This window comes from Lampetra fluviatilis, chromosome 19 (genome assembly GCF_964198595.1).
Source record: "Lampetra fluviatilis chromosome 19, kcLamFluv1.1, whole genome shotgun sequence".
Taxonomy (NCBI): Eukaryota; Metazoa; Chordata; class Hyperoartia; order Petromyzontiformes; family Petromyzontidae; genus Lampetra; species Lampetra fluviatilis.
The window spans coordinates 5,134,458-5,159,326 of record NC_136293.1 but is presented as its reverse complement, the minus strand read 5'-3'; the positions used below and the strand labels follow the sequence as shown (position 1 = coordinate 5,159,326).

Genomic DNA, 24,869 nt, shown 5'->3' with positions numbered 1-24,869 from the left:
TTCAATTTCAATAACTCTACACTTTTCCGTGCATGATGGCAATACGTTCAGGAGTTAAATTCCAAATATCGAGGGCTTCTCAGCAGCACTCAATGTGAATGATTAGCCTCGAGTTCTCCACCCCCCACCGAGGCCCACCGTGACCCCCTCCCCTGGGGTCACCAATCACGCTGCTGACGTTACCCGAGCATACTCTTAGGTTTTTTTCGGTAAAGTCACGTAAGTAAAAAGAAATAATAAAAATCATGGAAATAATAATATAAATACAATACATGTATTATTATTTATATTATTTTTATTATAAAAATAATACAAATAATAATAAAAAAATGTAAAAAAATATTATTTATATTATTTTTCTTACTTATTTTTTACCTACGTGACTTCACTGAAAAACCCCTAAGAGTATGAATCCTTGCAGTCACGAAAGCTTCAAATCTCGAGTTACCCGATCACTCTACGCACTTGGAACCTCTTGCCCTGCCACTGCTACGCCGGCGAGCAGCACGTGGCCACGTGGTGGTGGGTGGTGGTGGGTGGGGGGTAAAGTCGGCAGCGAAGAGGCGAGACAGAACTAGTTAGTAGGCGGCATTCTGTCATCGACCACCGTACGATTGAGCATTGATTGTTGTGGTGGTTGTTGTTGTTGTGGTTGTTGTTGTTGTAGAGGCAAGAGGCAATTTAGCGGCGGCGAGTGGCGGGTACAGTGCTCGCCACGTGTTTTAATAGCGACGCCGTGAGAAGGCGACTGTTGTTGTAGCAGTGGAGCGAGACTGACGATACGCACACAGTGTACAATAGTCGTGATCAGGGAGAGACGGTGTGATTAGTGTAGGCGGGGGAGGGTAATGTGCAGAGTTAGAGGGTAAAGAACGTGGCAGCCGCTACAGTGCTAGTAGTGCCGGGTCGTATCCAGCGTCACGGCGTTAGACTTCAGTGTTAGCGTTGGTCTTCTTTGTTTTGTTTGTATCCGCCTACCTCCATCGGAAGAATATTCTACCAAAGGTAAACCCCTTGTACACACACAGAGGCAGGGGACATCACCACCACCAACCCAATAACCATGGTACAGGCTGATCCATTTGTAGATACCCCATAGACTGTGACCCTCAACAACAGCTGAGTGAATCGCGGTGCAGTGGAAGAAGCAAGGGGGGGGCCCTCCTTATCTTTGCAGGGGAGAGTGTTACGAGGTTTTATAACGTGATTTAGAGATGGGTGGGAGACGTGTAAGATGCTGTCGTTTTTATCCACATCCACGTGAATTCGCGTTGTTTTTAGTGCGGTATCTGTAAATGGATCACCCATGTACTGTACGGGGATTACGACTACCAACACATTTCGCTGTATTTAGGGGATGTTAGCGTACAAATGCCCTCGTTACGACAATGGACATCATCTCATATACCCTCGGTCATCGTCGTCAGCCGTGATTTATCCACTGCTAGATGAAGGCGATCTCCGTCTCTGCCACCGCCAAAGTTTGATGGCCCTTCGCTGTTAACTGAAGTCTCATTCGTTTACGTTTATAACTTTATTAATGCTCAGTTTTGTTGAATTCCAAGGCATGCATCTCGCCACGCTTTCTTAATTAATGTAATTAATGCATCACAGCCGTCGACCCCCACACGGGTTAACCCCGCGTTCTTGTGCAGGGAAATCCGAATTTTGAGGGCCCTACATCGCGTAAAGACGATTGAAAAACTAATTCATTTGTCGATTTGTTTGTGTTTTTTCCCTTGTGATGGGACTTTTTAAGGTGAACGTTGGGATTTATAATGGGTACGTGGTGACCAATAAGATCTGCATTGGTCTGATAAGGTAGGGCACTGATAATGGGTTGACAGGTTTGATGGTATTATGGTTGGAGGTGCAAGAGACTGTCCCCACCTTCACATACCCCGTCTGCTGTGTAAGTAATTATCAAACTTATTCGCGACGTATTCCATCAGCCGCACCACACGGCCTCCTAGGAGCCCAGTGAATGATTTCAGCAGCGAAGATTCAGGAGGAGCAAGCTCTGTGGACGGGTTTTGGGACGCGGTGTCTCATCAGCAGTCTCAGGCAGCTTCGCTTGAATCAATTCTCTGTGAGCTGCCAAAGCTCACAGGCAAGGCCCCCCCCCCCATGTCTTTTTACGCCACGTGTGCTTAAATGTGTCCGTATTAATATATAGGTGTTGTTACAAAATGGGACCTTTTTTTGCAGGAACAAAGTTTTAAAAAATAAGAATAGGTTTGTTTTTTTTACTCTTTATTTGGTGTTTGAACATCTTAACATGTGTGTAACCTTAGACTGCAAGTTGGCCCAGAGATGGTAGTACACCGGTGGATTTTGGCATCTATGTGGATTTTAGAGTATTAACCCCGTAAAATGTGACGGGTTCTCTCCAATTTGCCAAACACCCAAATTGAATTGGCCAAAACCATCCATCCCCTTAGCAAAAATAACACGAAACAAGTTTTGAGATTCGGCTAGGCTTTCTTATCTCAAGGACATTCATCAATATTAATAATTGTTACAGTGCAGGATAGGTAATGCACATTGGACGCATCGTTTGAGTTAATTTAACCACTGGTATAATCGCTATCACACCCCCAAGGGACCAGCTGTCACAGATGATGAACCGGTTGTGTTGGTGGTGGATGTGTCTGGGATGTACAATTGGTTTGGTGTCAGATGGCAATGGCAGCAAGGTCAAAGCTTGCTTACATATATTGACACAATGTACTGCACAATATGACCGGCATCTGCAAAGACTTGATGTGTCCAACACTTTAAAGTTGAGTAACGGCTGTTTAATTACAGTGTCCCATTTAAATTTCACAATGCGTATATTTAATATAGATATGCACTATTTGAAGTATGTAGCACAATTGGTCAAAGTTGATGCTCGAGTGGTAAATTGTATTGTGATAAAGATATTTTGGTTTATGAATATATCGCGATTGTATTTTAATGCAGATGGCGTTTGTGCTGTGTTATTTAGTATTCCACATTAGCAATGGAAAACTTCACGCGTCTGTCAGCCTGGACTAAATCAGAAGCTCCACTCAAAATGACTCTGTGCAGTACATAATGTACCGCCTACGGTTACATAACACCTTAGGCTTAGAGCAACACGTTTTTATTTAACTTTGTTTGCCTTTTAAACCAGTTGTCTCGTTTAAATGAATTGTTTTCGTAAATGTATTTCAGTTTTTGATACGGCCGCGTCCTTTGTTCAAGAATCCATAAACTATCGCACGAATAAAATATTCCTGTTTGCTGCAAACATTTTGTCCCAGAGCCAACATACTGCGAAGCAAGCTCCCATTTCTAGGGACAGCTAATAGATCACTAAAGCTCACTTTCACAAGGTCAAAGGTTGTGCAAGTTCAAATTCTGAGTCTTTCGCAAGCGCAGAAAAGAGCAGCAGATGCACATTCAGAGAAGCGCTGCATCCCTCAAAGCAAATCTTGGAATAAATGTTTAATTCAGCAATTAATAATACATTGATCGATAATACATTGATCGATGTTTTGTTAACTTTGTTGGTCATATTCATCCTGAGCCTAACTTTGCAGCATTTCTCATCATATTTCTCGATAATTGTGGCAAACCGGTACTGTAATTGGCTTTTTATCATTTTTGCACGCAAAAAACTTCACTGTATTAACAGCCTTTAACTAGACTCAACGCTCTGCAAAATATTTCTTCAGTGGAATTATTACAGGTTTTTTCGATGGGGCTCATGTGCTCTTGTTATAAAAGAGCTGACCTCTGCTGAATGGGACAACAGCTTCTGCGTATTTCTGCCATCTGTGGCTGAACCAATGAATCAGTTCTTAACAGCGTATGTGATGCTGCAGAGTGGGTTGCAGGCTTTCAGCTAACATATCTATGTCTGCCGGACAGAGGCCAACGTGGCACAGATGTACTTGCAACGTCAATCATAATTCAACAACTCATTACGCTTCCTAAGTTATTTCTAATTATATAAAAAAAAACATAGTGACTTAGTGGACAGGCAGGGTTGTGGATGATTTTAATGACCAAGGTTTATACTTCATAGGCAATGCAAGGCTGGATGGGGAGTCGGTGAAAGGAAAAATGTTGCGGGTGATTTGGTCACGTGAGAAATACGGGCAGCAGCATTTTGGACCGTCAGGAGTTTGTGGGGGTGGACACAAGGAGGACCAAAGAAGAGGGACCCACAAATAAAAATGCATGAACCAGCAATTCGGCTGCTGAAGTATTATACAACAATGTAATACTATTCTGTTTCATTACAATTCATTATTGCAGTATATAAATTGAAGGTATTGCACTTATGATTTTTTAAAATAACATTCATGTATGCGGTTGAACTTCTTTCACACAGTACATAGCCAGCTGTGCTAATCGGAGGTGCATATTGGATGCTGCCATGGGGTAATGGGTAGCACACTGAACTTGTAATCCAGAGATCCCCATTTCGATCAATCGGTGCAGCAATTGAAACAATCTCTCCACCTCTGTCCATCCAGCAGTGTGAAAGGGTACGCTGTAGTTATTCTATCGGCAGGTCGTGTGTGGTGGGGTAAAGTGTGGTTAGTTCTGCCCATTCTCAGATGTCTGTCCAGTGTGGAAGGATAGGCCAAATACCCAGAGAACTCCCTCATGTGGAAGCCGTTCTACCAGAACTGGTGTGAGCAGGTAATTTCAGGACTGGACTTTTCACTTTTGACAGTCACATCCAGTAATGTTTTCAACTTACTGCCGTGTCTTCACTGCTCCTCCCAGGACTTGAGACTGGGCACCATCAGCATCATAAGTGACGATTCATCTCTTGTTGCACCCACAGATCTGCAACCATGGGGATTCACCCTCTGATCCAGGCGTTAATTGACACCAGCGCGGGCACGGCAGGTCAGTTCTCCTGCACAGCCAGCATGCTCTTACTTTTGTCTGTAGGCATCAACTAACCAATTGTAAAGTTCTGCTCATCCTTACATTCAAATATTAAACATCATTCCTTAAGTGCCTCTGAAACCTTCACCCTCAGTTGAAAGGTTGGTGCAGCAGGTGCTTTAAGGGTGTGAAGCCATGTTGTATAAGATTTTAATGTTTTATACATTTCTCCTATATAATTATTTTAAAAGTTACTTTTAGTTTAAGTTCAAATTTTCATGATATTTGGTTTTATCCACCTTTTGTGTTAGATAAATTTTTCTTCAGAGTTTAACTACATTTGGGTGCTGATCATTAATTTAGGGCCATATTCTTATAAAAGTTAACTCTAGTTAACGCGAGAGCAATCGTTACAATCGTCACCGGGAAAGTGGGCGCAGTATGCTTTGTGCCAACATGCTACTTGTTATGAATCCGTCTTGTGGCCGCAGGTGGCATAGCCTGCGTCTACAGCGGGCAGCCATTTGACACGGCCAAGGTGAAAATGCAGACCTTTCCCAAGCTGTACAATGGCTTTGTGACCTGCTTGGGCCAGACGTACCGCACCGAGGGCATCAGGGGCCTCTACCGCGGCAGCGTCCCCGCTCTCATCGCCAACATCGGCGAGAACGCCATGCTTTTCCTCTGCTATGGCTTCTGCCAGCGCCTAGTGGCAAAGCTTTCTCACCTCCAGGAGGGCAGTCGACTCAGGTAAGAGGCCTGCATAGGTGCTCGCTCACAGCACTTCTCCCAACAGTCTCTTAAGGCCATATCGAGGATATTTTGTGTTGTTGAGGAGCAGCGGTACTGTGGATAGCGTACTGCGCATTGAACCTGGCGAACTGGGTTCAATTCCCAGCCACAAATAACAGTGGCGAGTAATATACAAACTGGTTTTTGGCCTCTTCAAGAGGGCAACTTGGCCCTACATGAGTACCTAGTGCAGTGTGTTAACGCCGGGGAGACAAAGGTGAGCAGGTGTGGTGCTGGCCACACCACATCCTTGTGCACCTTGTCGGCCTTTATCAGTGCTTCGCAAACAGCACTTGCCCCAACAGCCTGTTAAAAGGCTGCGCAGGAATACGTTGTGTCTTTGGTGATATAATTTTACTATACATGGCCTGTAAGATTATATATAAACAAAGTATAGCGAAAATGGTAGCATCTATGTATTAAGAAAGTCAGTGTCTCCATGCTTAAATGAGTGGTGAGCTTTGTCCGTTGTGGTTACACTTTTTATGGTCAGGGCCAGTCTCTGCATCGGTCTCTCATTATGCCTGGCTTGATGGTGCATGCCTGTAATGCAGCGCTTTCTTGGCAAGTAATTTTACGATGCTGCATTGCCAATGGCTCACAAGCAAATTTAATATTAGACTCATCACATTTGTAAATAACACCGTGGCCTTAAAAGAAGAAATATGTAATAGGTGACATTCGGACAATGGGCTTTCTTCATAGCACATCGAGTTGATGTATTATCTACAGTATATTTGTGAGAATGCCATTCCTGTTGAGCCCTGAGTTGGTCAGGTGACTGTAGTACAGCAAGTGGGCTCCTGGCCCACGTGTACAGACCATTGTGTGCTATTTCAGCATGTTCATGTGGTTTCTAAACATGAGAGATGTGCTCTCACCAGCACCGCCCAACGTGCAAGTGAGTATATTGTACGTGGAATATGTTGAAACGGATTGTGCCAAACTTCATGGAACCTCAGAAGCTGAAAAGGGTTGAGCCTTAATATTGCTTGGATGGGCGACCACCATGCGTAAAACAGCTGTTGAAGGCTTCTGCGAGGCTACTTTCCCTTCAGTTCAGCAAAGTAAATTGTTCTACTTTACCATGCTCCCAACTTCTCCAAACCACATTGACCAGCGTGGTGAAATATGGTCAAACAACCACCACTCATCCAGCAGTGGTTAGACAAAAGGGCTGTCCATGTACTTCCACGCAAACATCAAGTGTCTACCTTTACATGCTGCCAAGTCTGCCAGTGCTTTATTATAAAGACGACGACGACGATGATGATGATGATGATGGATGAGACACAGTAAATATATGAACCTCTTGGTTTTATTGCACAGTAACATGCAGATGGCCACAGCCGGTTCCCTCGCGGCCGGGTTCACGGCGATCGTCATCTGCCCCTTGGAGCTCGTCAAGTGCCGCATGCAGGCCATGCGGGAAATGCACGCAGCCGGCAAGACCATGTTCAGCATGGCCGACTGGTAGGCGCTCTGGTGTCTCGTTTCCACTGTGCAGCCGAGCGGCGCTGTGGCCTTGCCAAACTAGCCCCTATGGCAAGGGACTAGTCGATCCATAAGATATCAACTATTGTTCTATTTTCTTGGTTCTTTCGGTAAAGTCACGTAGAAGGGAAGTAATAAAATAATAAAAATAAAACATAATATTTTTTATTTTTATTATTTATTACTTCCCTTCTACGTGACTTTACCGAAAGAACCAAGAAGATGAATCCCTGCAGTCACGAAAGCTTTAAATCGATATTGTTCTATTAGTTTGACCTTCGTCAATACACATGTATTCAAGTTAATATATTCAAAAGTATTGATTAATTAATACAAATCGCAATGTTACCCTGCCGAGCCATTATTTGGGATGTTTTGGCATGCAACGCTTTGAGGCTTGTTTGCAAAAGGCACCAACTTAATAAAACTGGCAATGATGATGATGATGGCCCTACGATTTGCCGTCTTGTTTTATCGCGTGCTGTTCAGCACGGTGTCCTACGTTTCACTCCACTTGTTGAGAGTTCCTTCAGAAAGTTAATTTATGCGTCTCCCAGCAGCTGCAGCGAAACGTCGAGCAAAGCATCGTGCTTCAGAGCGCTATAAAACACATCCGAGAGCTGTGCAGCCAAACGGCAAACACCAGCGTGGCAATGATCACGACGAAGGTGACAATGACATTGACTACCACGCTACCCTTGCACCCCCTCCCCGTGTGTTTCGTGCAGTACGGCCGTGGCGGTGACGAGGAATGTGCTGCGTGTCGACGGACTCTTGGGGCTTTATAATGGACTAAGCAGCACGTGGCTGCGTGACATGCCTGGCTACTTCTGCTTCTTCTGGGGGAACGAGGTGTGCAAGACACTGTTCACGCCCCCCGGCAAGACCAAAGACGACCTGGGTACGCATGTACTGGGTCGCTGATGTGTTGTTCGTGCCCTCCGGTTATTTTCTTAGCGAATCCATTGGTCTGCTTAACCATGACGATTTAGTCTTATCTTCTCATGGAATGGCCACATCACTAATATAAATATTCAGGCATTAAAAAGAGCTTGTTTTGTTTTTGTACCAAAGCTTTCTGCACCTCTGATCAATTATTATTTCTGTGACAGCTGGGGTCGAGAGCTAATGCCTACCGAACACGGCTTTATAGAATCTAGTGTAAAGCAGCACAAATGATTAAAGCTCTTACACTCGCTGATTAACTCCAGTCACTCTGATTTCATCATTCAGTTGATTTCCTGTTAATTTTACCATTGCTACTACAATTAATTTCCCCATGAACGTCATGCTTTTGACTGTTGTCCTCATCCATACTCTGTTCATCTACTTTCGGCATAGGACAGAAACATTTTTATGAATTTCTATGCAGGAATCGGTGCTCTTTGCTGGGAGGTTATAGGCCTTTGGGCCTGTACTCAGCAATGATTATTAAAAGTGAAAAATTTTAGTCATGTATCCAGTTATACCTGGTGTATGTGGTAGCCTTGAACGTCTGTAATGCACTCAGATGCAGGTGGGGTTGGTGAAATGCCCACAGGTGGAGCCTATGTAAGATCTGCCGACTGTAGGCAGTACAGAACGTAATCATAATGATCCCGATGTTTGGCCAGGAAAAAAGTATTTTATCTGAATGCTATGATGACTGTTCAGGATGGTCGTGTATTGGGGATGCTTGACCAATGCGTTTTCATGTATGGGGGAAAACTGTATATTGCCTGGAAAGAAACTGTTGGACATACGTGGGTAAAACAATGAAACTCTTCACATATAGGTGTAAACAAAATTATTACTGGACTACCTTTTGCAGGAACATTGACTTGCAAGCGGCATCTCATGTACATGAAAGCTCCCATCTTTGTGTGCTCGAACAACCCTATCTCCATGTCAAATGATTTCAGGCATATGTAGTTACAGCCAACCACAAATATTTTTCTTGGCTATATATCGGATAACAATGTATTAATGTCCACTCCAATTTATTAATTCGTTCCCACTCCATCTGTGAAGCTTTGCAGAGTAAACAACCCCACCGATGAATCACAACTGGTGGCGTTTAACAGTAATTTGATCAAGTCATCAGTTAACGAAAACATCAATTGTGCATGCTTGCTGGTTTTTTGGCATTTTAACAAAGGCACTTTGTCCTGGTGCTGTTGGCTTGTGCTGCTGTTGGCTTGTGCTGGTGGCTTGTTCGGCTGGTAGGCGCACTCCCACTCCTGGTGAGTGGTGGGATGGCAGGCGTCTTCCTGTGGGTGGTCGTCTACCCCTTGGACAGCGTCAAGTCCCGCATCCAAGTCATGTCCATGTCGAGCCGCCAGCCTGGTTTCCTCGCCGCGACAGCCTCTATCATCCGCGCTGATGGTACCTGAATATCTACTCAACAACTCACTCGGCCACTTAGGCTCTTGCTTACCTTAGACAAAGATGAATATACCCCCGTATAGCCTTAATAGACTGTTGGGGAAAATACTGTGAGTGAGCACCTATGAAGGCCGTCACGACATACAAGGGAGTGGGTGGCCAGTACCACGCCCAGCCGCCTTTGTCTCCCCAGTGATGATGTGTACACATTGCATCCGGTACTAATTTGAGGCTGGGTCGACCTAGGAGAGGCCCAGGACCAATTCAGCTAATTGTCACTGATTTTGGCCTTGAGTGGGAATCGAACTTGGTCCGCTGGCTTCATAGTGCAGCGCACAAACGTTGCACGACCGCTCCTCACCTTATGCACTTACCGACTCGCATAACTACCCACTCACCCATCTGCTTATTCGCACACACGCTCATTGACCCACTTACTCGTTTATCCACCCATTCAATAAACCCTCAAATAACTTGCTCACTTTTCCAGTTGTTCGTCCAGTCACTCACTTCGGAGGTTGCCACCTCTTAGGTACAAAATTATCTCAAACACAAAGGAGAGAAATAAATGTAAATGTGTTTGTTTTGAGTGGTTTCTTTTTATGCAAATGACAAAATCTGGACTATTAATGTTCCACGAGGATTTTCATAAATCCCAGGATGGCTGCTTCAAATGACTTCTAAGAAGAACCAGGACAGGTTGTTGTTACCCTACGCATTTATGTATTTGTATAGCAGCTCATGAGTCAATGTGCAGGTCTGATAGCCAAAGCACAGCCTTAAGGCAAGTTGAATGGACATCTTCACTCATTCTACAGAATTTGCCGACGACGCTTACAATAAGGCGTATGGATAATAAGGGGTAGGCCCGCCTGTTTTGAGTGTTTCTTTATGAAATGTTAACCAACGTCATGAAATCTGTTAAATTGTAACCCACTGAATGACTCGCCCACACACCAGCTCACATCAACTACAAAGACAAATATCCTGTGTATAGCCTTAATAGACTGCAGGAGCAAGTTCTGTTAGCGAGCACCTATGAAGTCCAAGACGGCGGCACACGAGGGGGTGGGTGGCCAGCATCACGCCCGGCCACCTTTGTCTCCCATGTGGCAATGTTTACACATCGCGCCAGATACTCAATAGTGGCTGAGTCGACCTCAAACCCACACAGGCAATTAGTAAGTAGGTGTGTGGTGGCCACTACTTATTGGACGTTTACTGTGGCTACACACTCGTTCTGCGTTTGTCGCCCTCATCCCCGTGTCCCCCAACCAGGCATAATGGCTCTCTATTCCGGGTTCACCCCGACCATCATCCGAGCCTTCCCGGCTAACGCTGCGCTGTTCCTCGCCTACGAGTTCACCAGGTCGTCCTTGATGCGTCGAGCGCAGTAGGCTCAGCAGAAGAGAAGGTGAGCCATCCTGGATATTTTATTGGCTGTAGTTTCCATATTATTTTTCTAATTTTGCCACTTCAAGTGTGACCTACAATGGCATTCAATGTCCACAGCGTGATGAGAAGGCACTGCGCATTCGAGATTTTTTTCGCGTGATTTTTCTTAAATTATTTACATTACAATTATGAGGCTAATGACAGTCGATTTTATTATAGTTATTTTTTTAATAAAATAAGTTGATGTTTATTTCAGCCATGGACTAGTTATGTTTATTAGGCTATGCAATGTTAGTTTGTCTGTAAGTTGCTGTTTTATATCTGGATTCTTCACAGTGTGAATAATATAACGTTAGATCGGTAACTAATTGCAGCAACCTTTTTCAACGTGCAAATTTATTGTTTAATATTTTATTAATCCCTGCAGTCACGAAAGCTTTTAATAAAAATGTGCAAATAGTTGATAATTTTGCTTGTTACCATCAAACCGTTTCACAGTTACATTTGAGGATCTTCCGTGCCATTTTTCCAGGTCTACACGACAACAGATGGGTCCGCAGTGAGGAAGCGTGGAGCACACTGCACGTGGACTGATGGAGGAATATACCTCTCACGGAATGGTTACTGCGTCACGGGCAGTGCGGGGGTGCATCTATTGTAGTAGCACTTGTGTTTTCTTTGACGTCACAGTTTTATCGCTATTCTTTTATTTTTTACACGCTGCCACAGCCACATTTTTTTGCTACCTAATGCCTCCTCTCTTTTAGATTCCTCCTCGTAAAGCAACCACAGATGGATGCAATGTTCCGAGATGCATCTATGCGTATGCGATTAACAGGAGGCATAGCTCTGCCGGTGCTACTAACGCTTGGAGTGTATTTTGTTTAACCCTGGTGAGAACTCAAGAGACGGGGGATAGTCTCGTTTGCAAGCGTAACCTGCGTTACCAAAATGATAAAGGAAATAAAAGAAAGTACAGCAATGAAGCAAATATAAATCACAGGACGTTTACAATGATGGACCACTTTTGTGGAGGCCAATTCCAGCAGGCATGGTGTTATTTAGAAGCATATCTTTGCCTTGACATTGGGCCAAATTTGGGCGTGGTGTGCTCTTCTGACAATTATGTATCAATGTGATCGGATATGTTTTTGATATGAAGACACGCCAGAGCTCAATATCTGTTAATGCCATTTATATTGATCTGTATAGAGTGCAAATAGAAAAATAACTGGGTGTGTGCAGTGCGCCTGCGTGTTGGTTACTCGTGTCATTTTGTTCAGCGGTGCGAAATTGTAAATTGCACTAAAAGCATTGCAATATACTTTTCTGTAACATTGTCAGACAATTATGAAGCCTTTATTGATGGTTAATTCAACTTTATAACCTTTCAAAACTGTATGCTTTCAAAACCCAGCCATTGAGAGTTGATGGAAGTAATTTTTTAAAGACACCACATTTTCTTGTTTTCTAGTTTAAACATTGGTGCATTGCATCTGTTATGTAGTTGCAGCACATCAGAATGTGTGACAAATTCATCGCACCTTGAAACAAATGTCTCTATGTTCAACAGCCACAGGAAATATAATGAGTATGCAGTTGGTTTTCATGTTAATGAGCACTTGTCAACATGCAATGCCTATTCGTAGACGTCAATGAAGACTGAAACTGACCCTTTCAGTAAAGTAGAGTAATTATATACCATTCGTGCAATACAACATATAACGACGCAATACCCAGTCCACAAATACGAAAGAGTCATTACTGCGATGCATTCTGCTGCTTCTGACTCGGTTATCTGGCTTGACCCACGTGAATGTGAAATTGTGGTTCTGCATCTACATCAGCCACGCGAAAGAAGAAGTGCCATGTTCTATAATGTGCACTTGAATTAAGCAACCTCCTAATAAGTAGCATATCCAGCAGTCTCAATTGACTTGAGATTCAGTGACAAGCTTGTCTTGAACGCCAACTGGTGGAATTGATTTGTGGAGTCACTTGTGACTTATTCTGATGAAGCACATCCTATCCTTTTTTAACGGCAGCGCACAACTGACAATTGCAGTGTATGGGGTTGTCACTTTAAGTGTAATCAATAGTGATTGTTTTAATCCTTCAATCCCCTTTAACAACCATTGTAAGTTTTTTTTTTATCTTTCATTTTGGCTCTGAACTTGTTCATGATTATTGAGCGTTTAGTGTAGAAGTTGAATACCACAAACCATTGCTGAACGCTCCCTGAGGTCTGCTCGTTGGTTTATTTTACCCACGTCTGGAAGGCATTCCTTGCAGGAAATTTGCAGCAGATGTTTTTTTCTCAGATGCCATTTATGTCATGAAGTTCCTGTGGTGGTCACATTGACCCCAAATCCCACTGTCGGGGTTGGGGGTTTCAGTGAAGTAATTGTGGACTGGATTGAAAGCTCACCAAACTCAATACATGTGAGAGAAGCATTTTATTCTGGGTGCTAAACCCTGGCTCAAATCCGTCATAGGTGCCCGTTGAATACTTGAACATAGGACATTATTCTCCAGTCCCACAAAGCCACCTCCCATAACACCTGATTCCTTGCTTTTGCATTATAGAGCTAAAACTATTCAATGACGAGCACTATTTTTGCTCCGTAACAAGCCTTGGGGAGCTAGACATACAAGCTCGTTCTTGCATGGTGTGATTAATCGCTGTCGCTCGGTCTCTTGATTCTTGCCTCGTTTCCTGTAACACGGGAAAGTGAAATTCACAGCTGTTGTGAGTAGTCGCACCTATAATGGGAGCGGTATTCTTCTTTGTGTGCTTTGGTGCCTATTGTGCTGTAACGAGCGGTTGGTTGATTGATGCACATGTGTAGTAATCTCTTGAGACTAAAGCCCTTTGGTCATTATTTCTGATTGTTCTTTTACAAAAGATTGTTTATTCCCCAGAAAAATGTATCCTGATTACGCGTGACTAGGGAGTAGATCTGACTGAGCCGTGTTGGGTTGTATTTTTTTTTATCCATTAGAATAACACATTTTACACAGTGTATGTGATCATTCAAGTGGCAGAATATGGAAAATTGTCATTTTTGCTAGCAAAAAATTGCCTCGCTTATTTTCAAGCGATTATTTTCTGGAACCCAGAAAAATTCACTTTATATAGAGTTTAATCTGTCTTTGGTTGGTACTTTAGTTTGAGTTACACAGTTCACGTGATCACCATAATAATATTGTAATTTCCTATGTGTCGGACACTTGCCTTTAACGTCGATCATACTGTAAAATGAACTTATGGAAAATACGTACCTCCTGTGTTTATTTTGTGCACTTATTGTTCAACTTTTATTCACGTTTATTTTGAATGCAATGTAAATGCCAAGGGCTTAAACAGACATTTGCCGAGTAACGCAGTGCATCTGAAGAATGCTTAATAAAAGTTAACATTACAATAAGTTTTATTTAAAACAAGTGTCAATATTTTACTTGGTAATTTCATTCAGTTACAGTTAAATTCATTCATTAGGATTTACCCTGTGAGCCATTCGGCTCTTGATTTGGGTTCAACCGCAACAAACAATACAATTACAAGATACACCTAAAATTAATTGTACACAAAATCTGAACATCGCATACGTAAACAATGCTATCAAACATGAAGCAACGGGGGAGGGGAAATTAGAAACGACAATCCACTGCGTAAGTGTTCGCCGTTCTGTCGAGTCTCCGATATCTTTTCAGGTTGTGCCACGTGTTCAGCATATAGTATCACGTTTGACCTCACGCTGGGTGCTTCAGGATTCAGTTTCTCGTCACGCTGCCTTGCGCCTGGAGCGACACGTGATACATCTTGAAAGTACACCGGAGGGCCAAAAGACAACCCACATGTTTTTGTATCACCTTACGTTACACACAAATGCATAAACCTCACTCATAACAACAGGAGAAGTCGCTGCGTTCAGTAATTTACATCAGCATATAATAACCTATGTGGTCGCACCTAAAAATTGTGCGTTCAAACAGATAACTCAGTTTTTCTGACCAGAGATTGGTGCCAACACTAGAAGGAAAATGTTTTAAAATGAATCTAAGGCAAAGTAATTGGCATCTATAAATTGCACCAAGGTACATGTTTTCAAAATTCTAAATTTCCCTTCGCCTATTGCAAGCCTGCCCATTATACAACACGTAACGTTGACGTTTCTGATCCCAATATACATATTTAGCCATCGGGTTAAACACATTCCTGCAGAGGGAGCTGGTAGGAACGTTGGGTTGCTCGGTCAATGGCCAGGGTCAACGGCGGCGTGGTGTATTCCGCAAATATGCCCGACTGAGGGCGGGCACAAGCCGGCGTGAGTAGGTTAAACGTTGAATTTTATAAGGGCACCACGGGGTGACCAGCCCCTCCCCACCCAGCCCCTCCCCACCCGTCCCACCCAGCCCCTCCCCACCCAGCCCCTCCCTGCACGACGGACGGACGGACACAATAATCCCCTGTGGGCTGGTGTAACCAGGAGGTTCCTACCAGTAATATATTCCTCCAGATGTTCAACATGTACCGCACTCTGCGACTGGAGACGTGGTGTCCGAACCCTAGCCCATACAAGATCCGGAAAAGACCAAAGCTGAAGCATTTTCTCCCCATGCTTCCACTTACAACTGCAAGCGGGGTCTAGCCATTGAAGCGTGGTTCTTGCTTCCGTCACAATCTCGACTTGAGTTTATTACGTGTGTAAACAAACAACATCGACTAGAAATTACTTGGGGTGGGGGGGGGCTTTAAAAAGGGGCGACCACCTAAGAATTCTCCCTCCTGAAGGTGGGCAACCCCCCCCCCCCCCCCGCAAACATCACCGAGCCCCGTCCAACAGCGCAGGTGAGAACAGGGAAATGTTTTCACACATTCACGGTATTCGATTAGCCAAGTAATGGAAACGATAATCAGTAATCGATTGCTTAACTACCGTGCAGTAATCGGATATCCCAGCTGTACTTCTAAATGAAAGTTGCAGCCACTCTTCATCTCCTCTGCCTTCCTTTAAAATCGTATCCCATTTCCTGTCTCTTTGTTCTTCATGTTCCCCATTCATAGTCTGTCTGAGAGGCAATGAACTCTGTCATCTGTGTAGAGTTAGTCAGCAGTGGTCCTTAACCTGGGGTGCACGTACCGTGCCCCTGGGGATGCGAGATGCCCTTTCTGGGAGTGCGAGACACGGAGAGATTTTTTTTAATAGAAGGTACATTATCGAAATACAAATTAAGCACGGACACGTAAGTACAACTATGCGTCATCAAACCGATGTATTTATTAACATACATTTTTTTTTACGATTGTGAGCCAAAAAGGGTGCAAGTCTGCAGCAAAGGAACCACCGAGTTCGGTGTATACGATGCCCTTGCCGTGTGGCCACAAGTCGGCACCTGTAGTTTGAGACGGGCAGGCAGCCAATGCAAGTCCGCAGGACACAACGCACGGCTTATTTGCACATCCCGTTTGCCCTTCCGAGTTCACAGTTCGCACTCTTTCGATTTAAAGCTTTCGTGACTGCAGGGATTCATATTCTTGGTTCTTTCGGTAAAGTCACGTAGAAGGGGAATAATAAAATGATACAAATAAAACAATGCAATTTTCACGACCACACCTGTGGTTTTCACACCTGATGATGATTGCTTGTGTCGCAATAGAAATGTGAGAATTGTATTGTTTTATTTGTATTATTTTATTATTGCGTGACTTTAACGAAAGAACCAAGAAAATAGTTCGCACTGGTCAGTAGATGGCGTTAGCGCTGCATGCGCCTAAAGCAACATGCATTTTGGTCACTGCTACCAGTATTCATTCAGCGGTTGGTTTTCCTAAAATATCTCGTGGTATTTTAATTTTTTTCGCGATGTGAATGAGTGTGAAATAAGGGGGGAAGGAGGGGGGCGAAATTTCACTTAAGGGATTGTATGTAACCGCCCACAGGAGATGAAACGAATGCTTGAGATTAATTGTAGGATTTTTTCTCTAAGATGATATAACTTTCATTACCAACGAGACAGCGTTTAAATTAACAAGCCAGCCTCTATCTTCGTAAATTGCGAACACACTTTTCTTCCAATGGGGCTTTTATTGTATACATTTTAATTACATGGCAGTGATGTTGTCCAGCTGATAGAACAGCTGGGGTTTTAACCACGAGGTAGATCAACCCCCCACCTTTATCCACTCAGTCCATCATCACTCAAGGGTCGATAAAATACACATGTGTACCCATACCTGCTTTTATTTTTTCCCATGTATATATTCACATTTATCCTAACCTCATATAGTACGTGCTAATTATATGTTCCCTATATTTTTGGATTCGTCCATTAAATAAACACGTTAACTAACCTAGATATGAAATTTCAGAAAAAAATAATTAATCTGAATGTGTGACGTCACATTGTGTGTTTTTCCGTGCCGTCACGTAATGTCCACGTGACAACGTACTTTAGACCACTTTTGCTTGATTGTTAAAATATTTGTATAGAAATAATCAAGTTAAATGTATTGTTTTATTGATTGGATTTTACGTGAAAAAATATTACATATTACATATTTTTTTTATATGAAAAGTTATTCAGTTTAGTGCACAAACAATGACAATCATGAAAGTGCAATACCGTACAAGTTAAATAAATAAAATTCTAAGTTGTGCCTACAAATTCGATATTCCAAAATTCGAAAGCCAAAAACTCATCCTGGATACTCTTCAATCTAAAAAAAAACACATTTCACACACCCTTTTTACTTTTTAGGAACAGCTGAATAACCTAAATTGTCCTGTACAATTTTAGTCATTTAAAGATATTTCGGAACCACTGCTGGATGAAGGTCCCCATATCGTCTGATAATCATAATTCAACCAACAGAAAATAATTCATGACTTTTTAGAATTGTATTAATATAATCTGTTTGTGTATCAATGACCTAATAGCAGGTTATGTGAAAATAAAAATACATAATTTTCCGGAAAAAAACGCGTCTCAACGTTTAAGCCATGCAGCCTCTACTTTTTAGGAAAATAAATTTCAACGCTGTGCGTCACTTTAATTCTCTAATTTTTGACCGGTGAAACACAAGCACACCCCCCCCCCCCCCCAGAGAAAATGTGTACTTGTCATGCCGCCGCCACGAAGCCGTTCAGCAGGCGCCCCATCTAAGACCTCGCCACCACCAAGCGACGGAGCCGACCCCGCGTCCCCCTCACCTCACCTCGCACGAACACACCCGCACGCATTCCCCCCCCCCCCATAGAGCTCGTGGGGAGGTCACCTGGCCGACCGGTTTTTATCCGAGAAGCCCTTATCGGGATTAAACTTTCACGGTTTCCGGCGATCAGGGAATTGGACGACCTCCCCCGTGCTACGTGGCGCCGCGGCGCTGCGACCAGCCTTAATATGGTGGGGTCGCGGCATGGGGCATTCGGCCACCGCGGTGGAGGCGCATTTTCCCCCCACACACACCCCCACGGGTCGACGAGACAGGCGGAGGAGGGAGGGGACAGCATGAATAGCGGGACCGCATGGACTCTTGCGCATAGTCATGGAGGGTTGGGAACATTATGCTTGAGCGCACAGGCCCCATTGTTAGGAAGGGTAAGGGAGTAATTAGGATGTACGCCGCCATAGCCGCTCACTGATTAGCATATCAAAAGCGCCGGAACCGCCGTGCGCGGGCTCGAGGTGCACGAGCCCATTGTTCAGCGCAGCCTCCCTTTGATGTAGGGAGGATAAATAGTGGGGCAAAAAGGGAAAATCGCTCTCTTGCTCCGAGAAGCCAACGTCCAGGACGGCCCCAGCTCTGCCCTCCGGACGTCCGTGCGACGTGTCGAGGCGAGCAGCGAGGAAAACCCACGGAACGTCGAGTGCCTCAAACCGTGAGTAAGGAGGTAAAAGTGTTTCGTGAACGATAAATAGGGAATAGGTTCCGGGTTAGTAGAGTAGGCAGCCTCGTCGATTCATACTGACTCAACAACCAGTCCCACGTAGCAGACAATAAATCATTAATAGCTGATCGTGGCCTCGTGTGATCTCGTGTTATAAGTGTGAACGCGTGTGGTACTGTGTATGCGTGAGCTCGCGGCGTGCGTAATCAGCGTACCCCCGGTGCGCGATCATAACGTGAGCGGCGAGGGTTGAGTGAGTGCCGCGCAGAGCTGTGTGTGGGTGTGCGCGCACGTTCACGACGTGTATAATACAGGTGCGCGATCCTAGCGTGAGTGGTCAGGGTTGAGTGAGTGCCGCGCAGAGCTGTGTGTGGGTGTGCGCGTACGTAATTAACCATGCCTACTACGCGGACCCGCGGGGGAGGGGAATCCTGGAGCGACGGCTCTCACCCCATGGGTGAAGAACGCAGCAGCGGTTCGCCTAGCAGCGAGGGGGCGAGTAATGAGGTTAACCCGGCCGTTAGGGGTACCGAGGGAGGGATCGCGGGGGCTAGCGACCCTCACATATTGGTGTCAGAAACGGGACGATCCCCCGCACCCCCAAGCGAAAGAGGCCCCCCAACCCAGATTAAAATCAAATGCACATTTACGGGCAAAGGAATTCCATCATGGAAATCGTTTGCCCGCAGCATCAGAGGGGCTAAAAAAGTTAATGGGTGGTCAGATGAGGAGGCGTTGCAGCAGTTAGAGTTACATTTAGATGGGCGGGCAGCTGACTTTGTGGAAGCTTTGCCCGCAAGCGCACAAAATCAGTGGGAAAAATTAATGTGCGAACTCGAACGGCGCTTCGGCGCCTATGACGAGGAGGATGCGCAGGCGGCCTTAGAGGCACGCCGTCGTCAACCCGGCGAGGATCTGCGAGATTACGCCGAGGATGTACGCATGTTGACCCAGCTCGCGTACCCAGAGTACGAGGCCAAAATAATTGAGGGCCTCGCCGCCGGTAAAATCCAACGATATTTGGCACGCACCCCGTGGTGGCAGCCAAATGTAGACGGTGCACGACTCTCCTTTAACACCCTCGTCGAGCGCGCGCGCAAATGCGAGAAACTCTCGGGTGAGCGCGCGCAGCCTCGAGGGAGGGGACGAGAGTGCGCCGTAGCGAGCCTACTCTCCGACGAGGAGGAAGAGCTCGCCATTGCAGTAAGGGGACGGGCAAGGGAGCCCCAGAGACCCAGCGAAACAACTCCGGGGTGGGTAGCTGGGTTACAGACCGGCATGGGAGATATTGCTAGCCAGGTACACCAAGTACGCGAGGAAGCAAATAAAAATGTGAAGACCCTCCAGTCTGAGATGGGTGAACTACGCTCGACAGTAGGGGGACTAGCCGGGAGGGTGTCCCAATTAGAGTCCGATGTGGGGCAACTGCGTACTGGGGGAGGGAGAGGGAGCGGACAGGGGACCCGCTACGGAACCGCCCCCCCTCCCCGGGCATGTTATATGTGCGATCGCCGAGGGCATCTAGTGAGAGACTGTCCTGAAATCACCCGAGCTCGGCAGGCGCGGGGGTTAAACTCCAACGCCTCCTAGTGAGCGGACCAACTAGGGGTGCAATCGACGCGGTCCCGATACAAATAGACGATAATGAGAATAATGGCGAGCGAGTGATCTCCACACAGGTTCCAGCAACAACGCCCACGGAAACGGTGACTCCTGGCGACTGGCTACGGGAGCTGGTGGCGGGGATCACGGGGGCCACGTCGCTGGTGGAAGGGGAGGTTAACGGAGTGCGTACCCGAATCCTGCTAGACACGGGGGCGGTGGCCTCGCTCGTGAGCGCAGCGCACTGCAGCACGATCGGGGTCGACGTGCGTCACCTGCAGGCACCGGACCGCGCGCTGCACACGGCGAGCGGAGCCGGAATGGGGCTGCTGGGGAGAGCCACCCTAGAGGTCCGCATAGGCAGTCAGGTGTGCACCCAGGAGTTCTACGTGTCGAGTGCGTTGTGTCACGAGTGTATCGCAGGTACCGACCTCTTAGAACGGCTGGGACTCAACGTGCAACCCCGCCAGCGATGCGCCACCATGGAGAGCAACGGCGAGCGGATACCGTTCCTGGGACGAGAACCGACGCGCCCCCGCTTCGCACCTGTGGCCGCTATCCTGGCGACGGCAGTCACCATCGGCCCGCTCACCGAGATGCTGGTGCCGGTGGCAACATCCCCCACCGACCCCGCGCTCCGACCATCAGGGGAGGTAATGCTAACTCCTCACCCGGAGTTGGCAAAACGGTATGGGGTTGTGGGATCCGCCACGTTGGTAAACGCAGATGGGGGCCGATTGTTTATGCGGATGTTTAACCCCCACAGTACCCCAGCGATACTGCGGCGGCGCACCCCGATAGCCACTGTACACCCCCTGCACGCACGCCACTCTAACGACTCGGTGTTCGCACTCTGGGCTGAAGACCCCGGTCGTCCTGAGGGTGACCAGGACCTGGCCTGGCGAGTCGGCCCGACTCCCCGAGCCGAGGTCATTCCCCTGCTCGACGCGTTACATGTACCATGGGCGGATTTACCTAAGGGAGAGGCCGATCGGCTGCGCGAGTTACTGCGGGAGTATGCCGACGTATTCAGTGAGCACGACTCGGACGTGGGTCGGACCGATCTTGTTAAGCACCAAATTGACACCGGTGCAGCCCGACCCATCAAACTCCCTTCGTACCGAGTGGGCGCACCCGAACGCGCCCAAATCAAAGAGGCAGTTGGGGACATGCTTCGCGATAACATAATTCAGCCCTCGGCGAGCCCCTGGTCAGCCCCAGTGGTACTAGTTACGAAAAAGGATGGGTCAACCCGGTTCTGCGTCGATTACCGTAAACTAAATGCAGTCACGCTCGGCGATGCCTTCCCCATACCCCGCATCGATGACACCTTCGACAGCCTCGCCGGAGCGCGATATTTTTCCACCCTCGATCTCGCGTCCGGGTACTGGCAGGTGGAGATGGCGGAGGAGGATCGGCCGAAAACCGCATTCACCACCCCGATGGGACTATTCGAGTTTCGAGTACTCCCGTTCGGACTCACCAATGCGCCTGCGACGTTCCAGCGGCTGATGGAGTTGGTGATGCGGGGCTTGCAATGGGAACAGTGCCTGATTTACTTGGACGATGTGATAGTGTTCAGTAGATCTTTGTCTGAGCATTGGTCCAGGCTACGAGAGGTGTTCCAGCGATTGCGAGCGGCTCATCTCAAGCTCAAGCCACGTAAGTGTTACATCGCACAACGCGAGGTGGGGTACCTCGGGCATCGCGTCAGCGAGGCAGGCGTGCACACTGATCCGGAGAAGGTACGCGCCGTAGTGGAGTGGCCACGGCCAAGGAATCTGACGGAGATCAGATCATTTTTGGGGCTCGCCACCTATTATCGTCGATTTGTAAAGGGATTCAGCGAGATTGCACGCCCCCTCACCCAACTCACCTCCCCTAAGCACCCCTACCAGTGGACGGGGGCCTGCCAGACGGCCTTCACCACTCTCAAAGACCACCTCACCCACGCCCCCACCCTCGCTTTCCCCGATTTTACCACCGATTTTATTTTGGACACCGACGCCTGCAGCAGCGGGCTGGGCGCGGTGTTGTCACAGGTACAGGATGGGACGGAACGAGTCATCGCGTACGCCAGCCGGACCTTGAGTGGGGCCGAGCTGAACTATTGCGTGACCCGCCAAGAGTTGTACGCCGTGATTTTCGCATGTAAGCAGTTCCGGCCGTATTTGTACGGCAGGAAATGTCGCGTACGCACTGACCATTATGCTCTGCAGTTCCTTCTCACATTCAAGGAGCCGCGGGGGCAGATGGCCCGGTGGTTGGCGCAGTTGCAGGAGTACAACCTGCAAATCGAGTATCGGGCTGGCCGGACGCATGCAAACGCGGACGCCTTGTCGAGGCGACCCACGGTGGACGCTGAGACAAGGGCGGAGGAGGCCTGCCCGTGCTTCACGGGGGGACGCTGCCGGCAGGCAACGGACCCCCGAGCGGCCGCGGCCACTGACCCCCCCCCAGCGAGAGAGAGTGCAGTGTGCGCCACAGAGGCCCTCACAGGTGGCACCGAGGATCCCGTCGACCGCACGGCAAGCGCGGGACCCGCGGCTCGGGACCCGATCGGACGGATCCAGGAGGACGTCGGCTGCGCCTTCCCGGGCCTGAACGACGAGCAGCTGAGACAGACCCAGCAGCGAGATCCCGATCTGGCGGCAGTGGAGGCGGCACTGCGGGAGGAAAGGAGCGCCCTGCCAGGACCCTGGAGCGGTTTGTATGCCCGGTTGTGTGTGCAGAACGGAGTGGTACGGGAGTTAACCGAGGCCGGCCAGCCGGGGTGCATCTGTGTTCCTGCCCAGGTGCGACCCCAGCTGCTTCGGCTGGTGCATGACCACCCACTCGGGGGCCACGATGGGGAACGACGCACTCGAGAGACCCTGCGTCGCCAGTATCTCTGGCCCAAATTGGCACAAGACGTGGCGGCCTGGGTACAGGGCTGCCGCGCCTGTCAGCAGTGCGGGCCGAAACCGGCACGATACCAGGTACCCCTAAGGCCGTTCCGCGTCAGCCGCACGAATCAGCTGGTCGGGATTGACCTACAGGGGCCATTCCCGCGATCCCATCGAGGCAACCGATATATCCTAGTCGCAGTAGAGTATTTCACCCGCTACCCCGTGGCAGTGGCCATCCCTGATAAAACGGCCTTGGTGGTGGCCCGGGCATTCGTGGAACACTACGTACTTAAGCACGGGATCCCAGAACGAGTCCTCACCGACCAGGGTAGCGAGTTCGAGGCCGAGTTGTTCCAGGCACTGTGCCGAGAGTTCGGAATCCAGAAGGACCGAACCACAGCGTACCACCCCCAAGCGAACGGTATGGTGGAGCGCATGAATCAGACCCTAGCGGGGAAACTCAAACGTATGGCGGCCGCAAATCAACGGGATTGGGACGAACACCTCCCCTACGCCCTTTTCGCCTACGCCACCACCGTACACACGTCGACGGGACAAACCCCGTTTTTAATGATGTTCGGCCGTGAGTCTCGTTTACCCGCAGATCTGCTATTCGGCGTCCCTTCCCCCCAGCCGGAGGAAGGAAGCCGCCCCGTGGAACACCTGTTGGAGACCCTGCGAGAAGCCCGAGGTCGAGCATACCCGCAAGGGGAAGCCGCGCATCGGCGGCAGGAACAGGGCACCCGACCCCGCATGGAACCCCCCTTATTCCTGACAGGCGCTAAGGTGTGGCTACACACCCCTCGCGTCGGGGCCGGGCAGGTGGGGAAACTGACGACCTACTGGCGGGGACCCTGGACCGTGGTGCGACAGATCTCCCCCTGGACGGTACTAATTTATGGCGGGGAGAGGGATCGAGAGACGGTGGTCAACGTCCGCCGCTTAAAACCGTGGAAAGCGGCCCCGGCGAGAGAGAACCCCGTCACTCGAAGGCCCCGTAATCCCGGAGTACCCGCACCCCTCGTGTTGGGGGGCCTCGCACCCTACATGGGCCCCGCCGGGCCCCCGAGACGCCCCGACCCCGCCAGGGGACGGCGCGGACGACGGCCCCTAAACCCCTCCGCTTCTGAGTTTGTACCCCAGCCCGCAGGTACCGAGGTACAGGGAGAGCCGCTGGAGTGGAGGAGGAGGCCGCCGCAGGAGCTGCAGAGGACGGAGCCACCCACCCCGAGACCAGCCACGAGGGCCGGACGGACCCCCCGGATCCCGCAGCGTTTCCTCGTGGGCGCGGCTCAAGCAAGGTGCTCCAGTCAACCCGGGACGGGGACCAGCACCTCGGGGGGCTATGTCATGCCGCCGCCACGAAGCCGTTCAGCAGGCGCCCCATCTAAGACCTCGCCACCACCAAGCGACGGAGCCGACCCCGCGTCCCCCTCACCTCACCTCGCACGAACACACCCGCACGCATTCCCCCCCCCCCCATAGAGCTCGTGGGGAGGTCACCTGGCCGACCGGTTTTTATCCGAGAAGCCCTTATCGGGATTAAACTTTCACGGTTTCCGGCGATCAG

General features: G+C 48.2%; 1 protein-coding gene across 1 annotated transcript; it reads left to right on the top strand.

Moving 5' to 3' along the window:
- Nucleotides 1-547: 547 nt before the first annotated feature.
- Nucleotides 548-14,272, top strand: SLC25A15 (solute carrier family 25 member 15). Its single transcript, XM_078864849.1, has 8 exons — nt 548-1,005; nt 4,826-4,890; nt 5,364-5,622; nt 6,994-7,137; nt 7,887-8,059; nt 9,364-9,522; nt 10,801-10,936; nt 11,450-14,272. The coding sequence occupies exons 2-7, from the start codon at nt 4,836-4,838 to the stop codon at nt 10,917-10,919; spliced, it is 909 nt and encodes a 302-aa protein (XP_078720975.1). The 5' UTR covers nt 548-1,005; nt 4,826-4,835; the 3' UTR covers nt 10,920-10,936; nt 11,450-14,272.
- Nucleotides 14,273-24,869: the final 10,597 nt, after the last annotated feature.